The 27,686-nt window shown below is 36.3% G+C and overlaps 1 protein-coding gene across 1 annotated transcript in view; it reads left to right on the top strand.

Annotated features, from left to right (window-relative positions):
* Ino80 (chromatin-remodeling ATPase INO80) overlaps positions 1-27,686 on the top strand; it is a 454,888-nt gene that overhangs the window by 421,789 nt on the left and 5,413 nt on the right. Inside the window, exon 30 of the mRNA XM_069824011.1 lies at positions 5,515-5,808. Coding sequence (XP_069680112.1) covers positions 5,515-5,804 — 290 coding nt within the window. The 3' untranslated portion in view covers positions 5,805-5,808. The remainder of the gene's footprint in view (positions 1-5,514; positions 5,809-27,686) is intronic.

The raw sequence follows: 27,686 nt of genomic DNA, 5'->3' as shown, positions 1-27,686 counted from the left end.
ATTCACGATTAATATAACTCTTAGACACTCGAACAAATCACAAATTTAAAATACTGCACTGCAAGAACACAATCACATTCAGAGCTAGCGTACTAAGCGTATTGTTGCTTCGCGCCTGCGAAGAAACCGATCACGAGAGCGGCAACTTACCCGCCTACACTGCACGATGGAAACAGAAGGGGAGGGGGACGGGCAGTTGTGCGAAGGACAGCGTGAGCGGTACGGTCACAGGCTACCTCACGTAGCAAGCGGTTTCTCCAGCGATGCCGCCTTGACAACTTGTTTCTTTTCGAGAGCAGAGAGCGCATATAAATCTAACAATTACTTTAATTTTAATTACTATGGTAAAACTAATAATACAAAATTATTACATTATGTTATATTATAAACTTTTTCTTTTGTAATTTCCTTGGGCTACCGCCGGTAGCCCCGGTAGTCCGCAAAATACGCCCCTGCTCTGATTTCATCTTATTTTCTAGCAAAAATATTCTCAGAATTGTAATTCAAAAACTGATTTCGACTATATAACATCACAACATCACACAGAAGACTCACTGCCCGGGGCCAACCCCATTTCCAATAATTTATACATTAATTTCCGTAAATTGGTGAAAAATCGCCACACCAACAACTTTATTTACGCGATAACAAAGCAACGCACAGAATCCTAAAGTGGTTTAGAAATAAAAGGGAAGTTTCAGGTATAGCATATTTTCAAAACATTGTGTTGGTATATTGTGTCTTCAAAACACAGATAGGCCTGTGTTTTGCAATTTTTATACCGTAATGAAAATAATACGATTTGAGACATTCATGGTAGGCCTACTTAATGTTCTGACGCATCTTTCTGTCCTACGTCTTAGGGACTCACACCTTGTTACCCTTTTATTTAGGTTAGGTAAGGTTAGGGCCACTACGGGCGAGTTAGGGCGACCCTTTGCACGTCGGCCATACTGAGGATGTGGGTGTACCAGCCCACCGGCCGCATGTGACCCCTCATCCGCTCACTCAGCGGGGGCCTCCTACCCTCTTCTGCTCTAAGTTCACACCACCAAGGTGACCAAGCAGCACAGGATCCATTCCAACTATTCCACCGGCTCTTTCAAAATGTTGAAGCGCCCTTGGAAGTGCTCTTAAGGAATGAATCCTGGCAGAGATATTGCAGAAGGCTAGGAACTCAGGAACGGTTGTAGAGAGGACGTCCCCTCCCGTAAGCGGATGAAGACATGCGTCTTGACCTGAATATGGCTATTTAATGAGATAAAAAAGATGAATGATATAATATGAAAATCTAAATTCTTTTTCTACACGGGAGGGGAAGGGAAAATGGACCGTGGCAATGAAAATTCCAGCCCGACATTTGCCTTATAAGCAGATATCGGATTCTAGGGCAAATGCCTATTTTGTTTCTTTAGGATAAAAGTAAAAATAATTATTAATATTTGTGTTTCATGGAAATTGAAAGGTATTCAAAGAGTTTTATAGTGCCCTAAAATGCCTAAAACGGTATTAGAGCCTAATTTGTTAATATTCGCCTAAAAATGCCTAACTCACTGTAAAGTTTCGCATTTTACTCTTACTTTTTATAATTTATACATGCATTCACTGCGAAATTTAAGGCATTTAAAAAGTGGAAAGTTTGCTTCACACCGGCCATGAAACCATTGATAAAGGAAACAAAATGTTTTGAATCTCACGACACTCGCAATAGATTTCACCGAATTTAACATGTTTGGAGGCATAAATGCCGACAAAGAACCAACCTTAGTTTTGAAGCAGGCAACAATCACAACATGTGCTGCTACCGATTCAGAGATATACTATACTATAAAAATGACTGTTTTCGGTTTGAAACCGATTAGCTGTGCTGCCCTTCAGAGTGTCATAAAATCACAATTTTTGGAGAAAGAGTGTTTTTGAAATATTTATGAAAAGTCGTAAAACTACGGATTAGTAGGGTAAACCGTTACAAAATATTTAAAAGAATGGCCCTCCTAGTGTTAACACTACCAGGAAATGCAACAATAAGTGGAACTTTGTATTTTTGTCCAATTGAATCTCAATAACAACGGTTCATTTGAATGCTCGTTAACAGTTGCTCTTTCCCTCACCTTATTTGTGTTGAGAAGTTTTGAGCGGTAGGACGTTTTCCTGTGAAGTTTAACGCGATAATGCCGAAAAATATAAGTGCAGAATCTACATTGATCCGGCAATGGCTAACAGAATATTCAGAATTCACTTATGATGGAAAAATAATATTCTGCAAGATTTGTAGCAAACAGGTATGTAACAATAGTTGAAATATATAAATTCTATTAATTTTAATGAGTAGGCCTATAATATTTGTTACATTGACTGAGCTATCCTGAGGTATAATTCTTTTTAAGACCTCTACACTTTAACCTTTTAAATTCCGATAGTTAAAGTATTTGCAGGTTGATTGTTCGAACCCACTAACTTTGTGATAGAAATACGGCAATACAACAATTAGGATTTTATTTTAATTCAGTTTACTTTACATTTTTAGATTTCGCAAGAAAAGAAGTGCCACCTAAAGCAGCATGTGCAAGGAGCGGCTCATAAGGCTAAAGCTCAGCAGAAAAATCAATTGCAACAAACTTTACTAACACAGCCTACTTCATCCAATCTCAGCAGCAATTTCTATGCTGATTTAACCAGAGCGTTTGTTGCTGCTAACATTCCCTGGAATGCAATTGAAAATCCGGTTTTAAGACAGTTTTTACAAAAATACTGCAAACAAAATATCCCATCTGAGTCGACCCTAAGAAAAAATTACTTAGACAGAATATACAATGAAACTTTAGCTTCCATTCGGGAGGATATAGGTGATTCTTACATATGGGTCTCTGTGGATGAAACCTCAGATCCTATGAATAGGTATATAGCAAATATGGTAGTAGGAAAACTTAGTCCTGATGGACCTTCGATTCCACACCTCGTATGTGTTAAGGAACTTTCGAAAGTGAATAGCCAAGCCATTGCTTATTTTGAAAATAAAGGCCTACAGTCTTTATACTCAGGTAATATAGACGATTCTAAAGTTCTGTTGTTTTGTACTGATGCTGCCTCATACATGGTTGCTGCAGCTCCACTTCTTAAAACATTTTATCCTAACCTCACGCATGTAACCTGTCTAGCACATGGCCTTCACAGGGTTTCTGAAACAATCCGGAATGAATTTCCTCTTGTCAATTCGTTTATTTCTAACACAAAAAATGTTTTTGTAAAGCCCCATCCAGGATTTCAATATTCAGAGAGAACTTTCCAGATATCCCACTCCCACCTCAGCCGGTTGTTACACGATGGGGAACCTGGATTCAGTCAGTGGTGTATTATTCTAAGTATTTTAAAGAAGTGGTCACAGTTATTGATAAATTACCTGAAACTGATAGTGCAGCGTGTGTGAAAGCAGTGAAAGATTGTCTGAATGACTCACGAGTGAAAAACGATATAACATCAAACTTTTCTTTCATACCTGCAAGCATTGAACAATTAGAACGTGAAAAACAATCTCTTTGTAGCCAAATAGCAATAGTAAAGGAAGCTCAAGTTAACATACTTTCTGCTTTGGGCGAAACTGGGAAAAAAGTTAAAAATAAGTGGGACAACGTATTAAATAAGAATGTAGGATTTTCATTGTTGGAAAAAGTATCAAGAGTGATATCGGGGGAAAGTGTAAATGTTCCAGTAAGTATTGATGTTTCTATTGTACCTAATTTAAAATTTGCGCCTCTCACATCAGTTTCGGTTGAAAGAAGTTTTTCTGCTTTTAAAATGATTCTCAGTGACAAAAGGCAAAGGTTAACTGTGGAGAATTTAGAAAAAATTCTGGTGGTATACTGTGCAGATAATTATAATAAAGTCTGAGCATGGAACTGAATTTCAATAACTTAAAATGGGTAATCTTGATATCAGTAATCATTATTTCATTAGTTTCAATATATTAAATTTGTGCAGCTCTGTTTATAAATATAATATAGTATTTTTTTTTATGTTTAAACATACTTTTTTGTGCGTATTTTAGTGTAACTAAAAATTTCAGTGAAAGAAATAAGTATGATACCTTGATGTGCCTAAAATGCCTATTTTCATTAAAATAGAGCCTAATTTTACAAATTTTGAGCTTATTTTAGGCGCCTAAAACTGCAATTTTTAGTGCCTACAAATCCGATGTCTGCTTATAAGTCAGGTTGGTCGGTCCGGGAATCAAATACCCTTTTATTTACTGTATTTCTGATATGATGCTGTGCACCTAATAAGCAACAAGCAATGCTGATTTTAAAGTACCAATTTCAAGGCCCTTTTTCGTACAAAATTTAATTTTAGGTCTCATGTTTATTAGACTTTTTTCTTGTTTTGATTAATACTACCACCTCTTAGAATATTGAATCTTTCTTTAATGGAAATCACATTGAATATTTCCTATGATATTTATGAACAAGTACTCATATCTAGTAAGATAGCAATTTTTGAACCCATCAGTGGCGTAACTTACACCCCCCCCCCCACCCTTACTCTCTGGCATATGAAAATCTGTGATAATGACCGCCATCACTGGACCCGAGGATGCGCATACGATGATCCAACTGGCATCATACACCCCTGTCGATTGCCTCAGTAGACTCGCCCACAACCATGCTGCAGTGACGCCAACGTTGAAAATGTGAGAGTGATTTTTATGGATGGAGACATTGTTTCTCGTGGTGTATTTTCATGTCATCAGGTTGCCAGCCGTAATCGCAGCATATAAACAGTAAACGCACATTGAAATAAAGAAGTTTTGTATAGCAACACGTCTGCTTGTTACTAGATTTAATTCATTTTTCTCATGTTTTGTGACAATGAAACCTTTTAAAAGTAATTATGAACATTTAAGTGGTGCAGAAAAACCCAAAAGGAAAAAACTTAAAACATACGTTTCGAAATTGACTAAAATAGACTCAATATTTCGACCAAACAGTCAAACACTAGCTACCTGTGGTGAAACGAATCTCAGTGTCCCAGTACAATGACTTAAGAAAGACTTAGTGCTCTCAGTGTATCTCTGCATGATTTGAGTGAGTCATTTGCTTCTCAAAAGGCCAGATAAGAAAAGCGCTTGTTGAACTAAGCTTCACATTAAATTTATCTTAGGTAGACCTATTATTGTGTAATTATAGCCTTAGTAAAATATAAGTTATATCATTTAAATTTTTTTCAGTTCTGTTCACTTAATTTTGTATTTTGCTATGCTAAATTGTTTTATTCAAATTAGATGTAAAAAATAAAATTATAAAAATATGAAAAAAAAATGACAGTAAGGAAAGGGGCCTGGATTATCATTTTTGCTGGGAAGCTCAGCTATAAAAGTTGCGCCACTGGGACCCATGTTTATTATATATTTTTTTCTCGTTTTGATGAGTAGTACTACTGCCTCTCAAAATATTGAATTTTTTAATACTCTGTATAATTGCATTATTGTTTATCTGGAAATTTGTGCCGTTATAATTGCAGGTGACCCGTGTCAACCTAGCGAGCCAGGGGCTAGCAACACAGGACATCCGCAACCCATCCCAGTGAAGCGAGGACCAGGACGACCCCGCCTGCGCCCCGTGGGTCCCGGACACCAGGGCACGCGCGGGCCACCACGACCGCGCAAAGCCCCCAAACCTCTACCCGTCCCTCTGCGTTCCGGGTCCGGTACACCGTCAGCGGTAGCCTCTACACCATCAACAACTCCTGGGGAGGTTGAGCATTCTCGACCGTTCGGGTTTTATACGCAAGGCACCGGGTCGGCGGAGTGAACAGGTGATTATTTTGTATGGATTCTACGTACAGGTTAATCGGTGGTTTCTTGATATTATGTAGTAGCGTTTTGGATAGCGATACTTCTATCATTGTCAATAATTAGAGAGTCCAGGACCTTTTAGATTATTAATTTATGTTAAGCACTAAATTTTCGATCGACTTTTATATTGATTGCCAGTATTCCGCCAATTGTAATATATTCTTTTGGTTTTAAATAGATCTTGCATAAGAAATATTTCTTGAAATACTTTTACAATCTATTACGATTAAAAAAGACAATACCGTACCATATTTGGTTTCAAGCCAGACATGACTGTAACTACAATATTACGAAAATTAAGTTTATCTTAATGTGCATTGTGGTAAGTATGAATAACTGCTTCCTTAACTGCTGAAGGCTGCAACTGTGAGAGTACGTTTGGCAGCATATGGATTTAACCGTTCGCAGTTGAGCTTTTAAGTCTTGAATATCTCCAAAAGTACACTGTGTTTCGTTCAAACCTCTCACATTTTAATTAATCATTGTAGAAGGTATATCATCTCGCCAAATGCCCTTCTTGCTATCACCGACGCTAAATAATCTAGAAGTTCATACAGCATCGTTAAATAACCAATTAATAAAGATGGCTGGGGATTAGTAGAATCCCTCTAATGCGTGGAAGGTTTAACTGGTTGTTGGTTCTGTGATTGTATGGGTTTGGATGTTTGTAGGTTATGATGTATATGAAATAATCGTTAAAAGTTGTAATCTAAAAGAACCTTTGTGTAATTATTTTAAAATAATCGTATATCACCGCATGATGAGAATCATCTTAGCGTAATCACAAAACAAAGAACTTGAACTTTTAATTAATATTGTAATCAGTACAAAAATAACTGCAACATTCGTTTCTCAAGCCACTTTCAAACTTCGTTTATTTTTGCAATTATAATGTGTTGGGTGTTGCATCGACCCTGTGATGCTAAGGAGCAATAATATGTTCCGGATTGCATGGGCACGCTCCCGCTAAGGACCAAGATGCGTGTAGAATTTTATAGAAATGATAATGGACATTTTTCCCGAATAGGTTCCCGCTTAAACGTTTCACGTTAAAAACAGCAATTTTATTCGTAATATAAGCGTAACTTGTAAAAGGTATCAGAGAGTACATTATCTTCGTTGTGCTCATTTTTTTCTTTAATTACTTCTTTCCTTAAGCCTTCTTTTTCTTCTTTTCTTTGCTTGTCTATCTCTTTTTTTCACTAATTCGTCTTCAACCCCATCTCTCCGAAGCACAATATATTCTATAATTAAAGACCTTGTTAAGTTGAATATTGTGTAACCTAATCCAAATGATGAATTGCAGTGATCACATTAAGATACTATAAAATGAAAATATTGAGGAATATCGGTGCAGTGCCCGACGAAATGTTCAAGAAAAACTGTGAACGCAATCGAGTTACGATTGTGATTTATTGGCTGGGGCAGGTGTCGTGAAGGTATTTCTTTAACAATAGCTATTTAGGAACTTGTGAGTAGTGGAGTGTGAAAGAATTGTGGGAACAGATTGTGCTGTTTTAGAATCGCAGGTGGTTCTGCACGATATCGAAATATAAGGAAGCTAACTGCATAAATAATCAAAGAAAAATATCAACTTTTCTTGTAATGTTTGTTTTTCAAATTTCACACTTTTAAGTATTGATTACGATGACATAACAATGAAAGAGAAGAATGACTGTATTCGATGGATTGTCACGTTACAGACTGAAAGATGATTCTCGATCAAAAAATCTGTTTGGAATATTTTACCAAGTCGGGTTGAGGCGATGGCATGTTCTTGAATAGAGATGTACGCCTACCAAATTTGGTTAAAATTGCCCTCACAGAGACTTTATTTACAAGTAATTCACCAAACACAAGAATGGTACAACCTGGTTAGTTTATTTCTGAGCACTTCGACCGTGATGAATCCCATTGTGCCACTCTTTTACGTCGGATACCTAACATTAACACAGTTCTGTTTCTTGTAAAAGTATTGAAAAACTTGTCGTAAGTACTAGAATCTTTTTCTTTCTTTATTCGAACACTAGACAGTATTTAAGTTATTCCAAGACTGCAAGTGCATGCTTGAAGACATGATAACAGTAGTGCGCGATTTTTTAGTTTTTGCACCATGTCATAGAACAGATATATAGAATCGTCGAACGTTTGGAACCTCCATATCATATCCCAGGTGTTCCAGATCAACATGGATAAAATGATACAGATGATAGTGAGTTCCAACATGAGTATTTTGAGATAGAGAACCAATGGTCGAAGATACCATCTTAAGGTATCAAAAGCTGAAATTTTGGAATAGCGCCTGAAGAGTATGCAAACCTGCAATCATGCCTGACTCGTCAACATTTGAATACAGACCTTTGGTAGTACTGTAGCTTTCAAAACAACACCTAACTCTTCTATTATGTTTTCACTGTAACCAGTATACTATTTACATTAATATTTATGTTCTCTTTGTGGCCATCACGATCACCAGATCTCATTGCCCTGGAATTTTTCCTTTGGAAACACATCAAATTTTGTTGGAAACTGGCGAGAAATTAGTTGCCAGAATCCTTGTTGCCTGTCTCATAGGCCTACAACATACATCGGGAATATTTGAGAGAGTACAGCTGAATTTTTGCGCCGTTGTACTGTACAATATCGAGATCGGTGCGCACCGCTTTTGAACAATTGAGTTATAAAATATTTTGAAAATAAGCAGCTCAAAAAACCTTCTGCATAAGTATGCACTTTTTATCTGGAAGTTTAAGAGCTTGTGGGGCATTAAAATTACCTGTCCGACATTGGTTGCTCTAACTGAAAATACTCATTTTGGACCTCTATATCAATTTTACCCTGTTAATCTGTAACACCTGATACTTTGAAGCTGTTATCCCTTTCCTTGCTTTGTTTGATTGAGCCGATGCTTATGTCTAGAGCCCGGATGTTTAGGCATTTATTTTTGTTAAAATAGGCAGGCATATAGGCACTAAAATAGTAAACATAAGCAGTGAAATAGGCATTTATTATTCATGGAAACAGACAAAAATAGACAAATACTTAATAAACTATCCTATTGGTTACATGTCACAACAAGATGCTTTTTTAAGTTGTCAACTGTCGTAGTGAACCACCTATCAGAGAGAACGTTTTTCATGGTGGGAAAAGATCTTTCTACTTCTACTGAAGTGATTGGAGCAAACTTAAAACGACTTATTTCAGAAGGACTGTTTCAGAGATCGGGAAAAACCGACTGTGTATTGTCTCAATAAGAGGGGTGTGAAAAGAGATTAGAGACTTCAAAGTACGCGTGACTTGTGCGTGCAAGCAACAACAGTAACGGGACCTGGAGACTTCCTTTTAATACTTCCCTCAACCCGTTTCTTTCGCTGGTAAACCCTGACGTGACCTGAGCATTGAATAAGATTCTCAGAAAATACTTGTGTGAGTGAATATATATTTTTAATTTGTACAACCGTTCTTTTTTGTTTTTTGGTATAATTTATGTGCGGTTTATTTTAAATGCATTAAAAATATAGAAAATGTATAATAGCGACGTAAAAAGGCTAAAAAAAAAAGGCATTTAACCTTAAAATAGGCGACGGGAGCTAAAATAGACAAAAAAGGCAAAATAGAAATTGGGCCTTTCGTCCCCAAATGAGTGGAAACGTGTTTATCTCTAATAGGTCTTTCATGCATACACTCAGTTTAAAAAAGACATTTTGCCTAACGTCCGGGCTCTACTTATATCCGAAACGTTCCATGTTACTGCATCTGTGAAACAGTGCAGAAACCCACAACTATTGCACCTTGTAGAGACGTCTTTCCGCGAAGTGTAAAACTTAGGCTACTTACCGTGAATCTATGATATGGGATCCCATGTTTACTTTTTCTCCGAAGGAAACCGCGTTAAGCTCTTTATTGCTCTAATTCTACCGTATTCGTCCGAGTTTGAATTAGTCATGACAACATGACTATTTTAAACCAGACTTGTTTGCCTTCCGAAACCGGGCTAAAGAGAGCAGATGTATTTATGAGCGTGTAGAGATTAGGTAAACGAGATCGTAATCAAGACTAGACAACTGTCTTGCATCAAAATTTGAGACCGGAAACAATCATCTACGAAAATCAAGGTCGGTCGCAGAACTGGACATAACAATGGATAATAATTCTCTCTCCATTGAAACTTTATGAAATATCCGGAGTCATTTAGTAGAAGAAGCACATGAAAAGAATAATGTAATTTAGGAGCAAGTGCATCAATTAAGTACTACACATGAGAAGCAGGTTGTCGCTATAACAAAATGTTTCTGTTCATGACCGCGACCAAGGAAAGCAATTTAGATTATCGCGCGCGAAACATTGTATACTATATAGTATGCTGCTACGTACTCCGTAATAAAAGTTGAAATACTGAGGAAGGGAGTGGAGATTGATTACGCATTATAAGATAAGGCGTGTTACACTTACACAGTGATCTAACTACTTTCCTGTTAAATGTGATTTTACGATTGCATTATTTTCACAAAAATTCACTATATTCTCGCTGATCATAGTAAGTAGCCCATAAAATTATGTTGTTTTAGCAATATGTGACAATGTACAGTGTCCTTTCATAGTAACTTGTTATTCTACAGTAAGCGCCAGAACAAACAGTACTGAATACTTAGTGTTCAATTTATTGTATTACCCTTGTTCCTCATCTGTTACCTTTATTCTCCTGGCATTACCCTTATTCTTCTTATCTCTTTGCATTCCCCTTTTTCATCTTGTTTTCCTTCGATTCCCTTTATTTTTCTTGTGTTCCCCTATTTTCCTTGTCTTTCCCTTGGTCTTCTTGTCTTCCTCTTCCTTTATTTTTCTTGTGTTCCCCTATTTTCCTTGTCTTTCCCTTGTTCTTCCTCTTGTTCTTGTTTGTTCTTGTGTTCTCGTTGGTCTCCTTGTCTTTCCATTCTTCTCCTTGTATTCCTCTTGTTCTCTTTGTATTCCCTTGTCCTTATCGATAAGTGATCGCACCCACAGTAGTTCTACGTAAAAATATGTAGATTAATAAAGCTATGCATCTGTATTTTTTTTTACTTCGATGATGATGTCAGTATAGCTCGCGCAAGGAACGATTACCTCCGAAAAACAGTGGTGGCGTTGAGTCATTCCACGTCAAATCGCACAGCAATAAAACACGACCTTCTCGGAAATGGTCGAATTTTATTTCATGAATTCCAGACATCAAATAAGGAGACCCGTATTGTTTTATTTCACAATTATTAATTATTTGTGTAGTTATGACTATTTGAAGTTATGCAAATTATGCGCGCACAGTTACATAAACTCACTTGGAACTCTGTGCTTACATATAATTGAGATTTGCGGTTTGGCGCATTTGAAAGACTAAATACAACACTTTTTATTACTTTAGGCCTATCACAAATAAATTAAAAATTTGGCCTATTTTTTTAATCATTTCTTTTTCAAAGCAAAATTACTATATTAAATAGCCAAGTTAAAAATCTGAAAAAAATATAGACTTGTTCGCTGATGTATTATCTGTAAACTACTGCATTTATAAATATAGGATCGGCACCCATACATTTGTAACAATTTATTTTCCGGAGGCATGCACGCGCTCGCGATGCCCAGCTAATGAACTGCTTGCAGCCATAGGCTAGAAGGCTGCCCGTGGAAAGTTTTACGAAATCCCCCGTTGCATCTGATGTCACCATACTAATCATCAAATAATTAATACCTTAAGGAACAGTAAATATCTTATCTAAAATTATTTTATTATTGTCAGCTCAGCTAAGAGGGGAAGCCCTTCACATTGCTGTATGTTTATACTGTAATATAGCCAAGTGTTTGGTGATAGCAAGGCTGGGTAAGGCAGTAAACTTTATGGCAATAAACAGATGGCAGGAGACAAAATATAGAAGAGAAAAATAATCAGTTTGGGTTTGAATTTCACGCAGTGACGTGACTTCTATACAACATGAGTGATGGTAAAGATCGCGTAATATATATCCATTTACTTTCCTAATCACGCTTTTAAAAAGGAAAGTACACTAAGACGCGTAAGTCGCGACTTATTGATAAAGCTCAATTTAAAGGAGTCTTTGAATGTGCAAATATGTGATCCGTTCCGTATAAATCAGTCAATTTCCGGATAGGTCAGGTGAAATTATATGTGAAGCCGGTAGTTCTTGTGATATTAATAAACATGAATCAAATGAAAGTGCGGACAGAGAAAGTGATTATCCCAGTTCGTCTTCTAGCAGTTCTATGGATATGGTGCTAGAAATCACTAATATTGAGGAATTAAACAAGAGTTTGATGTCAGTAGAATCCCCTATCAAGAAAATAAAGCTACAACAAAAACGATAACCCCGTGAAAAGTTTCAAAAAGTAAAAGGCTCCCTTGCATGTAAAGTTTTTCATGTAGAAGATGCATCGTCATCCCTTCAAAAGTCAGCCATATTTTATTTTTGACACGAGCACTGCTCATTCGGTCTCAAATTTTGTTAATACTACTGTATCTCCTTTTTTATATTGATTGTATTATTTTATTTCTACTTCTCTTGTTTGTAATTATATTCTTTATTCTGTATATTTAAATAAATAAATAAATCCTTTCGTAATATATTTCAAAGGAGATACAGAAATTCGTTACAAAAGTATTGCCATCTCAGAAACCATGAGACATGACACCGATCCCTTTCACTTTTTTCAACCCGAAGCAATCAATTTCTTAAAGCAAGAATTCAACGATATGAAAAAAATCATCTACTTTTCCAATGGATCAAGTTCAAAATACAAAAGAAAAAAAAAAAATTTAAACTAATTGCTTACTTGAAGACGATTATGGAATTAGTGCTGAATGACACTTCTTTGCAACGTCGCATGGTAAACGTCCATGTGATGGCATTGGAGATACTGTTAAAAGACTTGCCACGAGAGTTAGCCTATACAAGATCCTATAACAACACCAAAAAAAAAAACTGTTTGATTGGTCACAAAAAACATTTCTAACATGTCATTTATATTTTGTCCATTGAATAAGCACAAAAACCACACTGAAAATTTGCAGGCCAGATACCATAATCTAAAACCAATAACTGGTACATTAAAATTACATTCTTTCATTCCGTTGTCAAAAATTGAAGATTTAGTAAAACAATTTTCTTTCAAGAAAGAAGGTAGGCGAATGAAAATTTAAAATGTGAATGAAAAGACACATTTAAAAAGCATAATGTACAATTATTTGAAGATATCATAATAAGGAAATTAACAGTGTTTCCTCGAGTGACTTGATCCGTACTGGGTGTAATGTTGCAACGTTCAGTCAATCATCCAGCACCGGTAAACCTCCCAGCGCGCTTTAACGCTTCCCGTCAACTGCTGCTGCGCCGACCGCTACACATTGTGTCGTAAGTAATTAAATTTCCATTAAACTATTGGGGATCCCATTCTGATTTTTTCTGGAATTATTAAGAATACTTCAGTGCATCTAGCAGGCATTTTTTTAGATTTTAATGGGGCTATTTCACATTGATATACATGTTTTAAAAATTGTATTATAAAAAAATATTTGTAATAATTATATTAAAATTAGTTAGTAAATATTTAATAAAAGACAGAACTTTAAGCTTTTAAATGCATTTTTCAAAAAATTTTTAACATCAATATCATCAGAAATATGATGCTTTAAATGTTGGATTGTGCGACATTTTTAACGAATTTTAACATGTAATATTTTAAAAACATGTGGACTTAGGAGGAAATAAAAATACTTGTTGGTTTATTAGACCCATAGAGTTGGTAAAAAAATATAAACGCAATCAGAAATATGAAGGTCAAAATTTGTATAATTTTGTGCGATTTGACGTGGAATGACTCTACTGTCTGTTTTGACGTGTGCATGTAGGCACGCCGAAGGAGCGAGAGGTAAGAGTCGATGGAAGTACAGCCTCTTCCAAGAAGATGAACAGATGGGGACATCGCCTGTGGAAATGAAGAGCGTAGCAAGAGACAAATTCGAAGCGAATTAAACGCGCAACATTATGTTTACGAATAAAATAATGATACTCTGCGAGGGGAACGCTCCGTCACTACATAATATAATGAACGCACTTGGAACAAGACACGTGTCCACACCTGTGAAGTAACTGTTAGCACGGCTGGCCGTGAAACCAGGTAGCCCGGGTTCGATTCCCGGTCGGGGCAAGTTACCTGGTTGAGGTTTTTTCCGTGGTTTTCCCTCAACCCAATTTGAGCAAATGCTGGGTAACTTTCGGTGCTGGACCCCGGACTCACTTCACCGGCATTACCACCTTCATATCATTCAGACGCTAAATAACCTGAGATGTTAATACAGCGTCGTAAAATAACCTACTAAAATAAAAAAACAAGACACGTGTTCACATGCAGTGGAACTGAAACTAAAAGCGTAATGTAACTATCACAATGCAAGACTGATTCTATCGATGTCGTTTCTCTTCCGACTGTACTCTTGAATATCATTCAAGTTACCTCGTGGCCTTTCCTGTCGCCCGCTCTTCCTTATCGAATTGTTTCGTTCGCATTCCTGTCGTCGGTAATCCCTGCTTGCGAGACCTATAACAGCACTGAGTTAAGATTTTTATGTTATCCGGCAATGCATCAGGAGTTACTGTAACATGAGCTCACCATGGACTTCTAGAAAAGAAATAATTATAGTCAACAACTTCCGATGTCCAACAACGCTATGACGTCATCGTATCGTAACATAAACAGACACTGGTCGACTGCAGTGCCCTGACTTACAAGGCCGCTTTGCTAGGTAATACCCTCTGAAACCATAGGCGGTAGGCACACTTAGGCCCAATTGTATAAAACTCTCTGACTAAAGATCAACTTTGATCGAAGATCGAAAAGTGAACCGAGTTCAGACACTTCTTCTATTGTATAAAACTTTTCTTCGATCAAATTACCTTGGTTCAAATGCAATCTAAGTTCACGTGAAAAGGATTTGGCAACATCGCATAAACAGGTGAAATACGTGATGCGCGGACCATGTTATACAGGTTTGTTCAGTGTTGCCAGTCTAGCGACTTTAACTCTTTTTCAACAACAATTTCTTGTAACTTTTATATTGCTTAAATAGGGATTTAGTGACCTTTTTAGCACCCGATAGTGACAAAATTTAATCTTTCTTTGTTGATAATGAAAAATCTAGCGACTTTACAACTACTTTTTGGCGACTTACCGTACACTCTGTTGGAGACACTGGTTTTTTGTGCAATGTAAATAATGGCGGACAATAAGAAGAAGGTTGACTGTTCTCCAAGTTGTTATCATGTTATGGTGTTTGATACTGCTAAACATAATAAAGCTTTATAAAACGACAATTTTCGTTTAGTAATACAGTTAATTGAAAATTTATGAATGTACCTATCATATCCTTTAATAATTAATGGTTGTTATAAACATAATATAATTATAGGTTATGTTATTTGTTACTGCTGAACACGATAGAGCCTTATAAAATATAAGATTTTTTGTGTATTAAGGCAAGAAATTGAAATATATACCTATCATATCTAATAATATTAATAATAATGGATATTTTATTTGCACAATCTGCCACTCGTATATTTCAAACAGAAAAGAAATAACTGAACTTGGATCATCTAACTTAATCGGAGAAATTTCTCCAGTCAAAGTTGACTTTAGTTTGAGACAAATTAATCTCAGATTAGACTTTATACAACACAAAATTCCAAGTTCAGCTAAAACAAGGATCAATTTAACCTCTGATCTAAGATTAAATAGTTTATACAATCGGGCCTTAGTTATCCAGAACTGTTTTGGGGCGTGGGTTCTATTACTGTTTGTGCTGATTACCAGGTTGTTTTGTTTGCAGACTTTTTTCAACTGTAAGTCGAATGTCAGATAATCTCATTGCAACTTCTCGCCCTCACCTCTCCAAATATTAGACCTATATCGCTATCAGCTATGTCATCGACGCTAAACAGAATTAGTAGCTGATACAGTGTCGTTAAATAAATAAAGTAAATAAAGTGTTTCCTACAGTATTTTTTGCTGCGACGAGCCTTTTCAGTTATCAGTGTGCGTAGTTTAGATGCACAAAGTATCTTATACAATATTAATATGTCACATTTTACTCGTGTATATTGTATTATTTATATTGGTAGGTGCTATGCTACAATGTCAAAAGTGACCAGTGTTTGTTTAGAAAATATAGCGCATAGTCAACCATATTACTTTATGTTATAGTGATTTGTCCTTTCTAGTTGTTAAATGGTCCAAGTAAAATTGATAAGTACTCATACCTGTTATTTTATAACATCCATTTCTTCTCTTCGAAACTCGGCCGTGTAGGTATTGGTGTGGAGTTACGTTGTCGTTCGCCTAGAAACTGATATGTAATACAACACTTCAGCCTTAAATTGCTTGCAGTTTTACGATATCGAAATCTTCAGAAGGCGAAACTGTTTTGTACTGCTATTATCGTTAAAATAATGTTTCTGGCCGTGATTGAGTATTAATTTACTATTATCTGAATCATCTGTATTACAGGTTTCGATTCATGGCTATTGGACCTTCTGAGTGTAAAAAGAAAAAAGAACAAGGCCAATTTGGTAAGACATTTATCCCGTTTATAAAACATGTAGCGGGTATAATGAAGACATTATAGGTATTCCTAAATTAAATATTAAGAGATACCTTATAATAATGCCAAGGTTCTTAATTGTCTTATATAAGATAAAGTTGTTCAGTGAGTAGATTTTGTTCATAAAAACTAAATCAAGTTGAATGCTTCGTTAACTCATCACAAATTATCTTGTCTATATACGTAGTTTGTTCTTCGCTGCAACATAAGCAATAGCGTTTTCTATTACAAAGCCAGCAGACATGGGTTTGAATCCTATGAGAAAAATGTAAATAAGTTACACCTTCGTTCTTTCGCACTCGTATCCTCATAGTTCCGAGACACCCTATCACAACTTTCGCATTAATGCTCTAGCCAGTTTGTTTTTCCTTAACTCGCATTAATGTAGTAATAATGCAATCCATGGTAGCTTTCATTCATTCGTTCACCGTCCATATCCATAGGTAGCCTATGTAGCTGAAAGTTTAAGAAGACGACTGTACATACTATGCTTTCAAGAACCGAAAGGGAAATTTGGACCTAAAGTAAAACAACGTGTAGACAAATATAAGGCATTTAATGTCGTGGTCGATGCAAGTAGTTCCGGTAAAGTGACAAAAAATCACGTGAGAAGATGGTTAAGAGGTGTATTTCTTCCGGATGTTAAGAAAGACACACTACTACTTCTGGATTCCTGGAGTGATCTGATGACATTATATTTACTGATGAAGTAAACAGTACTTTACATGTAAGACAATTAAAACACATATAATCTCTTCAAAAACTACAAGATTTTTTTCAACCTTTGGATGTGTAATTTTAGGCAATATAAAATTCTAATTCGAAGGCTAGAAGAGTATTTCATACATACAATTATCTGTGAAAACATTCCAGAGACATTAAGGGGGCTTCATAGTGATATTGCATTCTGTTGTGTATCAATAATTTCATTCACCTGTCCTCAAAGACATGCTAAAATAATAACGTATGGCAGAAGTGTGGATATGTGACGCAAAAACCTTTGAGAAAGAGAAAGTTTCACAACGTTCTTGCAACAATGTTGCATGTTGGAAACATTGTGTGTGTCACAGAAGAGTGTGACAAACCAGCGTATATAAAATGTTTGTACTGTCCAATGGTTCTTTGTTCCTACCATTTCATTTCGAATCCACACTATCATAATAAGGTGAATCACAAAGTTAATAATCCGTGGCGCTACAGCCCACGAAGGGCCAAGACCGACCAGCCGGCTGCTAGCCTCACGGCCACATGCCGAAGCAGAGGTGGACAATCATCCAACCAGAATGGAGGTATCGTATAGTTAGCACGATGAGCCACCTCAGCCGTTATAACTAGTTTGCGGAACCGGATTTCGCTACCTATCGTAGCTCCCCAAGTGCATCACGATGCTGGGTGGGCACTGGTCCCATTCACTGGTCGAAATGTCATGAGAAAATTTCTTCCCCCATGAGGACTCGAACTAGCGCACACATTTTAAAATCAAATTGAATTTATATTTCAGCAAAAGTACTATTTTAATCAGTTAAGAGAAAAATGATTTAGACTAGAGCATTAATGCGAGAGCTGTGATTCGGTGTCACGGTACTATGAGGATCCGAGTGCGCGCAAGAAGCGGTATAAGTAGCATTGATTTTCAGGTCATTATATTTCGTAAACGAGGAAAAAGCGAAACGAACGACTATCACCAAGTTATTTAACGAACGAAAATTAGCTTAAATATTCATTTTCATCAAATTCAAGCTACACAACCTGGGACGGTTCTCTTGTAAGTTTGTACCCCGTGTCTAATCTATCCTAAGCTGTGTACGATCTTTCTTCATGAACATATCACGACTAGCAAGTTTCACTGCTTTGCTTAAGGGGTTAGGTACAGCTTACAGCATTAAAATTTTTTGGAAATATTCAACATTTTTCCTCCATTATTGTATCTTGTACAATAATGAAAATGAGTGTGTGTAAAACACTGTCCTTCTGCTATATTAAAAAATATTTTTACGATTTACAAAAAATTATATATATATATATATATATAATTTTTAAAATTGAGAACAGTCGCAGTTCACTGTGCAGTGATGAAGCGTTTCCTCATAACTTATAAACTTGTTAAATTTTTCATGTTCTCTCTCTTTTATTTTATTGCTGAAACTTATGTTTACAATATCATGCTCTTTCAACTACATTCCTTAATAAATAAATAAATAAATATATATATATATATATATATATATATATATATTATTTTGTGTTAAAATAAAATATTGATATTTGACCATTTTTTAAAATGAATTTATTTATTTATCAGACAATCTATTAAAGGTAGAGAATTGATTTTGCATCATATTGTAGAGATGACATGCATAAATACACACAAAAAGTTTCATTACAGAATGTTGGATAGTTTTTGAGTTATGAGGGAAACGCTTCATCACTGCACAGTGAACTGCCGGCATTTTGAATTTTGAAAAAAATGTATATAAATAATTTGTTTTAAATCGTAAAATTTTTTTTATCATACAGCAGAAGGACAGCGTTTTACACATACTAATTTTCATTATTGTACAAGGAACAGTAATGGAGGAAAAAAGTTTAATATTTCCAAAATTTTACTCTTTTAAGCTGTACCTAACCCCTTAACAATCTAAGCAAACGTTTATGACTTCAGTAAGCCTCCATGAGTAACATTGTAGTAGAGATATTGGTGATAGTATTAATGCAGGTAGTACGGATACAGTGGCAGTGATAGTAATGGGTTAGTTATTTAACGACTCTGTATCAACTACTAGGTTATTCATCGTCGATGGAACTGGTGATTGTGAAATGGAAATTTGGCGAAATGAGGCTGAGGATTCGCCATAGATTACCTGACAATTACAATACGATTGGGGAAAATCTTGAGAGAAACCAACCAAGTAATCAGCCCAAGCGGGAATAGAACTCACGGCCAAATGTAATTTTGGATCAGCAGGTAAACGCGCTACCGACTTGTCGCGACTGAGCCACTTCGATAGCTAGCCAACCGGGCTGCCGTGTTGTGCTTTCTCTACAATTTATTCACCCAGTAGTTCTTAGATTAGGTTAGTTCAGGTCACGGTGGCTACAGGCGGGTTAGGACAACCCTTTGCACCCGGAATGTTATGGGATGAATGAGGATGAGGGTGTACCAGCCCACCGGCGGCATGTGACCCCTCACCCGCTTACCCAATGGGGGCCTCTTACCCTCCCTCGTTCTAAGTTCATACCGCCAAGGTGACCAAGCAGCACAGGATCCATTCCAACGGCCCTTCCGAAGTGTCGAAGTGCCCTTGGAAGTGCTCCTAAGGAATGAATTCAGAGATATTGTGGAAGGCTGGGAACCCAGGAACGGTTGCGGAGAGGACGCCCCCGCCCGTAAGCGGATGAAGGGATGCGTCTTGACCTGTGTGTATATATATATATATATATATATATATATATATATATATATATATATATATATATATATTGAATGAGATGAGGAAGAAGAATGATATATGAAATCTAAATTCTTTTTCTACACGGGAGGGAGAGGGAAAATGGACCGTGGCAATGAAAATTCCAACCCGACATTTGCCTAAGTAACTGTAGACAAACACGGAAAAAACAACAGTCAGGTTGGTCGGTCCGGGAATCGAATCACGGACCTCCCCAAGCGAGTCCCATGGGATACGCATGCGCCAACTCGCTCGGTTAGTAGTTTTTACAAAATTTTATTGTTGATATTTGGACTTCTTACATTCAAATATAGGCCTATTCTGCTTTTTATTCCGTACTCAGGCCAGACACTTCACATTTAGCGGTTAGTTTTGTTACATGCTGTAGATATTGTAGTGGCTGTTTCAGGCGTACCTTAGTTTTGTTATTTTTATATCACCTTTTAAGCAGTTTTCCTTGTTTCTGTATACTATTTGGCTGCGATTTTGTGTCCATATTTATATTTTCTGCTATGGAAATCTTTGTTTTAACAAGTTTAGTAGCTGTTGACGCGGTCTATAAAAATCACTACTACTACTACTACTACTGCTGCTGCTGCTGCTGCTGCTGCTACTACAAATTCCACTTGGGCTTGCCGGTATTTGAACTCGGTATTTCCTACATGGAAGTTGATGCTCTAGTCGTCCTTGAAAGTAACAGGAATGATAGGGATAAATATGGCATTCTCCTGGTTACAGTCATTCATAAGTCCGTGGCAGGAGAAATTGATTCGCAACGGAGGGTGCAAGTGTGGAAATGCGTGTTTCTCGAGCTGTTAATTTTATGACGTGGCCATGACTTTGATGTTGTATATGAAACGTTCTTAGGAGTCCTTTCTAATTCGACTCGCAAACACCGAACGAATTCTAGCGCTTTTGCCACACGCTCACAAAAAAAAAAAAAAAAAAAAAAAAAAAAAAAAAAAAAAAAAAAAAAAGGAGGAGAATAAAGAACAAAAGTTATTTCATTAGCGTGTTGTCTGAGGTATATGCATGAAAATGGAAAGATCCCTTCGAGTTTAGTTCAGACAGTTCGCAGCTTAAAATACCTCATATGCCTTAGAACGCTTCGAACTGAATTTCTTGTGAAAATGATGGGCTTCATAAAGAAAGGTAACGGTTTTTTCATGCGCAATTTACATGCCATTTCTTTAGTTATAAGACGTCCGTTTCAGCAGTAAAAAATTATTCACCGACAAGGCTCAATTGGTACAGCAACAGAGAGCGGATTGTAAAGTCCCGAATTCTGTTCCGGTTGATTGCAGTAGTTCTCTCTCAACTTCAAGAACGGTTCTGAGATTCGCTCTATGTCCTGTTAAATTAAGTTTCAGTTCTCCTCGGAGGTAAATAGGTAGCTGGAATATAGTGCTGACCATATCTCCTCATGCCGCGGTGAAGAAAGCGTGTGAGCTGTACTATACCCCGTATGGCATTACAGGATATTTATACGTTTTAACGTGAAACTATGTCATTGACCTCACTAGGTATGGAAGGAGGAAGTAATTTGGGACTTGACTTTCACAAAAATGCAACGCCCTCTCACAAATGATCAATCAATCAATCCATCATGTTTATTTGTCAGAATTACAATAGCGTAATTATAGACAATGGTCAGTAAAAACAAACATTAAAATTCCAAGTTCATATGGCTGTCAAAAAATTCATTAATATGATACAAAGAATTATCTAAAAGCCATTTTTTTGACAACTTTAAATCTAAATAAGCTAACTGAGTGGGCATTCTTAGGCAATCTATTAAACATATCTAAAGAAATAACATTGAACCATTTCTTGGTCTTTGTCAACCTGACCGTAGGTGTTGCAATATAATGATTATTTCTAGTACAATATTTGTGAAGCTGGGATTGAGAAGCATGACTATTTAAATTAATCTTGGTATAGACGAAACAATCATAAATATATTGATTAATTACAGTAAGAATATTAGTATTAGGAAATAAAGGTCGACAGTGAGCATTAAAAGATGAATTAGTAATAATACGAAATGTTTTTTTCTGCAAGATTAGAACATAATTAACATTAGCACCGTTACCCGACAAACAAATACCACAATGAAATACACTATGAAAAATTGCATAATAGGCTTTTTTTTTTCAAATATCTACTACAAGAGCTTTTAATTTACACAAAAGATAAAGTATACGAGACAACCTTTTGCACACAAACGCAATGTGACCCGCCCAAATAAGCTTTGAATCTAATGTAATACCAAGAAGTTTAACTTCTGAAATCATTTGATCAGGAACATGATTTAATGAAAATAGTATCAGCTGAGTTTTAGATCTATTAAATTTCAACCCATTAGCTTCAAACAACCAGCAGCTTCACATAAATAGGAATCCATTAATAAAGACAGATGATGAATGTCATACGTAGTAGACAAAAAGGAAGTGTCATCAGCAAAAAGGACTGCGTCACACTTTGTATTAAAAGATAGATCATTAATCATAATAAGGAACAGTAGAGGAAAGGCAAGGGGACGACAAAGAGAACAAGGAAAATAGAATGAGAGCAAGGTGTAGACAAAGATAACAAGAGGAACACGAATGAAGCAAGAGGAATACAAGAAAAACAAGGGGAATGCAAGGAGAAAAACAGAAGACAGTAGAACAAGGAGAAGAGACGGAAAACAGGGAAACACAAGGTGTACAAGGGGACGGCAAGGAGAAGAGGGAAATACAGGGGAAACACATAGTTCTAGTAAAAATATGCGGCATAGCTTGTCGATTTTTTTACGAGATTATAAGATGATTATCAATTAAGCAAAGGAAGCTTTTAATAGAAAAAGGAGCATCTTCTGCGGATCTCTGGAGAAAGAACTAAAGAAGGGATTGGTGAAGTGCTTTGTGTGGAGTGTAGCATTGTATGGGGCAGAAATGTGGATATGGAGAAGGATGGAGCGTGTGGTGGACAGACAGAATAAGAAACGAAGCTGTGTTGGAAAGAGTGAATGAAGAAAGAATGATGCTGAAACTGATTAGGAAGAGGAAAAGGAATTGACTGGTCACTGGTCGAGAAGAAACGGCCTACTGAAGGATGCACTGGAAAGAATGGTGAACGGGAGAGGAGTTCGGGTCAGAAGAAGATGATAGACGACATTAAGATATATGTATGGATCATATGAGGAGACAAAGAGGAAGGCAGAAAATAGGAAAGACTGGAGAATGCTGGGCTTGCAGTGAAAGATCTGACCTTCGGCAGAACACTATGAATGAATGAATGAATGAATGAATGAATTAGGTGAAGAACAGAAATAGATTAAGAAATTTACTAGGTACCATTCCAGCATTTTATTAGAGATTTTGTGGATTCCAGTTTTTTTTTCTTAGAAAATTCTTGCAAAAATGGTTTTTCGTCATCCTGTGTATCCTGTTTTTTTTGTGTCTGTGTACATTGGTTTGTGCTAAGATATTAATTAAAAAGGTATCCCCTTCATATGCCATGAAGGCACGGGGGGAGGGCATGAAGGTAGAGCCCCATGCTTTCTTGACCTCGGCACTAGAATGAGGTGGTGTGGTTGGCACCACTCTCCGACTGCCTTTTACCCTCGGAAAAGATCCGGTACTCAATTTTGACAGGCAGCTAAGTGAACTTCAGAACCGTTCTGGAAGTTTGACAACGAGAAAATACCGTCACCACTTAGGATCGAACCCCGGACCTTCCTGTCCGTATTCAGCTGCTCTACTAACTGAGCTATCCGGCCGCCCGAGGTTTTAATCAGTTTGTGTTAAATTTCAGTATTTACGAGTCAGTTTGTCTCAGAATGATACACATGACATATTATTATAGTTTTAGTGAAAATAACTAACGGGCATTTATTTGAAATGAAAAAAAAAAACACATTGGCGATCCACTGCGAAACATCAGATGATTTTCTTCATTATTTTATTTTATTTCTTTTTTTCGTATTGCGTAGAATAAAATGACAATGAAACAGTGAAGTTCGTACTAAGCAATATCCATATTTTCATGGATGACATTAATTATTGAACGTATAATTAGGCCTACTTCTACGTTTCGTTACTAATTAAATCTTAAACGGTTTACTCCTTTCGGCAAGATGATTACGCGTATAGATTGTAGACTCTTTTTCTAAACTTTAAAGCATTTTGGTTACTAGTCGTAAAGTCCACTTTATTTCTTAAAGGATTACCTCTAATTAAACCTTTTTTTATACGGATGGAAGTTCGCACATGCATAACAAGGTCTTACAAAATGTTAATTGAAAGCGGAATGTGCTTAGGGTCTCACGTATGTCCCATTAGTATATTTTAAAATTCTTAGCTTTTTTCTTTTAATATTATTTTCGTAAATAAAAAATTATACTGAAAAATAATTACAGTTTGCGAATGGCTGTTCTGTGTGTATTTGTGCAAAATTAATTACATCTGTTTAAATTGTACGCTTTATAAACGAAATATATATGCCATACTTTCTGGTTTGTAAACAGTATTTTTTTGTGCAGCCTAGAAAACGAAAGATTGTCTGCTTAAGTGGGTACTCAATAAATTGTTTCCTGAATCATAATGCACTTCAGGAGGTAGACATCTTGGATGTTTTACTCCACATTAAATCTTATACATAGCGATTTGAACCTAAGTTACGGGCATACTTACCGGGCGAACTCGATGGCCATGCGGTTGATGGTAAATATAATCTTTTCGTTGTAAGAATAATTCTACAGTAAACAGTGGCACGTGACTCAAGTGAGGCTTGATTGGCCGCAGTTTGGCGCCAGAGATTCTCAGTAAGTGATCCCGCCCACTCCTGTACATTCTGTTTCATGTTAAACATTTCCCGTTACTCGTCAAAGTAGACCTAACCTCACTACTATGCATTGATTTGCTTAGGAAATTGTTACTTTATAATTTATTAATTGGAACTTACTATATACATTCAACACTATTTCTTTCTCTCTGCTTTTAAGAGGGTTTCCACTCTAGTAACCACACACTTTGAGTATGAAGAAGCCATACTAACACGTGCTTACGAGAACAAGCTCAAATGGCGCCAGCTTATTACAAGAACAGATTACTTTGGTATTACTCTTAGTATTCACCCGCTCAGAACGTAAATAACAAAATATAAAAGTAGTTTTTCTTTTATATAGAGTTTTACACATGAGTGAAGTTATATGTTTCGTCGTATTTAATAACTAGAATTCAATTTTTATTTTCAAATAATACAAGGTTATGATTTCCATATACGGAACTATGTTTTCCTACGTCGTGTGAGTGTTTCGACTGGGAGCAAATCATGGGTATGACAGCCACGTACTTGTGTTTACATTAGGATTTACGAGTATGACAGCCACGTACTTCTGTTTACATTAGAATTTACGGGTATGACAGCCACGTACTTGTGTTTACATTAGGATTTATCTTACAGCGAAAAGGGTATAGATAAAAGCACAACCGAATTCCTTCCCTAGTCAACCAAGTACACTACCGGTAGCGAATTCTTTGCTGTTTTTACCTGAGGTGTTTACATTAAATACATGGGCTAATGCTGTTGTGAAAATGACCTATCTGCAGCTTAGTCTTTTTACTTATGGAAATTCAATTCATACGTTTAAATTTTGTATAATATGACATTTGCGTGGACTTCGAATGAATCTTGCATTTGACTGTCCCCGAGGTTTTATCCAATGAAAAAGTAAGAGGTTGCTGATTCCATTTAGGTCCAACATGTTGACGGAACATTATTTTCCTTGGATTGAGTACAGTTTAAGAAACGTAACCCGGAAATCTGTGCATTTTTTTAATTCGGCCTCTCTTTCCTTCCAGAAGTGAATGCATTCTGTGATTAGCAAAAATGTCATCAAGTTCAATGCTCACAGCGAATGCTTGTGAGTCATTACATTCATACATCAATGGCACGTTCTTTCATCTTCATCCCAGTATTTTTCAATTCATAGATGTTCTTAAAGGTGTGCAAACGGATAAATCAAAATGAAAGGACAGTCACAAACTACGAAGCGTTGCGAAACAGCCAAGAAGGAGTAAAAGTAATAACGTGGCCGGCACGGGAACCGACAGCAGACGAAGTACCGACAGTAGAACAGAAAGCGCTGGATCTTACAATGCCACTAAATCTGCCAGCACTTGCGATGTGCGATCATAAATATCATTAACGCAGCTCCTCCTAGCACCCACACTACAGCATCCTTCCACCGGATGGAGTACTTGAGAACATTGTGACATCAATTTTCACTTTAAAAATTTGCTTTGTAAATGATATATGAATAATAAATAAAATGCAATCGTTCGGAAATATGATTATTAGGCCTGAGAAATATATGCCGTCATACTACCAGTGCGCTTCGTGCGCCTCTGACTTTGAGTACGTCTCAGAGTTGGGGTGAGTTAACGCAGTGTCTTTTGTTCGTTTGAACTCATGCTTATCATCACGGTAAGCTAGTCCTCAGCATTTGGGTGGTCGAAAGCCACTCCTTTGACTTTGAAACACAACTATCAGGTAAAGAAAAATTTAAAGACATAATTTTCTTTCTTAAAGAAAACTTGCATTATTTTAAAGACATTTTATTTTCTGTCTGTAGAAAATACACCTAATATAACATTGACATCAATTTCAGTCTTCTTATTTCACGATGTTAAAATGATGGAGTATTACGTTTTTGTTTTACATAATTTTTCATTTCATATATTATTGCAGTGAATAACAAACCACATTTTCAAAGAAGAATGATTACTTGTTGCTAGAAAAAATAGCCTTACATCTAGAAAAACGTCGTTCCACTTCTGCAGAAATAATGAGGACATATTTGAAATATTTTACATAAGCATTATCTATCTCAAAATCTGTATCATTATTAATACATTTCCTCATTTTAAATTAAGTCACAAATTTTACATAGAGCTAAATATCAATAATGTTTATCCATTATTTTTTTTTCATTTTGTTTGCTACATTTTTTCCTATTTCGTGTTTCAACTATTCAGTTTCGTCACAATATCATTGACTAATTACATGCTACTTTCTGTCTGTAGAAAATACACCTAATATAACATTGACAAATATCAGTCTTATTATTTCACTATGTTAATATGATAGTGTATTACGTTTTTGTTTTACATAATTTTTCATTTCATATATTGTTGCAGTGAATAACAAACCACATTTTTAAATTTTCAAATGAGAATTATTGCCTGTTGCTAGAAGACACAGCCTTATACATAGCTAGAGAAACTTCGTTCCACTTCCGCAGAAACAATGGGGGGCATATTTGAAATATTTTACATGAGCATTATTTTTCTCAAAATCTGTATCATTATTACAAATTTCCTCATTTGAAATTAAGTCACAAATTTCATCCTCGGCATCTTGCTATTATTCTTCTTTACAGAACGTTGAATGTTGCCTGTTACGAATAGCAGTATTCGGTCGTAATGTAACCGATCAACTAAAGTTCATTGCTCAACGAAACACACTGAAATCCGCCACCTCAACGTAATTACATACCGGTACCTAAAGTCAGAGGCGCATGAAGCGTAATGTAACGGCATACAATTCTTAGCCCTAATGATTAGTAAATGTTCAGAAAAAAAAAACAATTCGGAAATTTGGCGTAGCTGGAAATAAGACCAGTTGAAAATAACACAATTCGGGAATGAAGGTCTTCGGAGTAAAGGTTTCGAAAATACGACCGGGAATCGTTAAATAT

The sequence above is a fragment of the Periplaneta americana genome, chromosome 4, assembly GCF_040183065.1.
Source record: "Periplaneta americana isolate PAMFEO1 chromosome 4, P.americana_PAMFEO1_priV1, whole genome shotgun sequence".
NCBI lineage: Eukaryota > Metazoa > Arthropoda > Insecta > Blattodea > Blattidae > Periplaneta > Periplaneta americana.
Note: the sequence above shows the minus strand (reverse complement) of the source record. Positions and strands in the feature narration are given on the sequence as shown.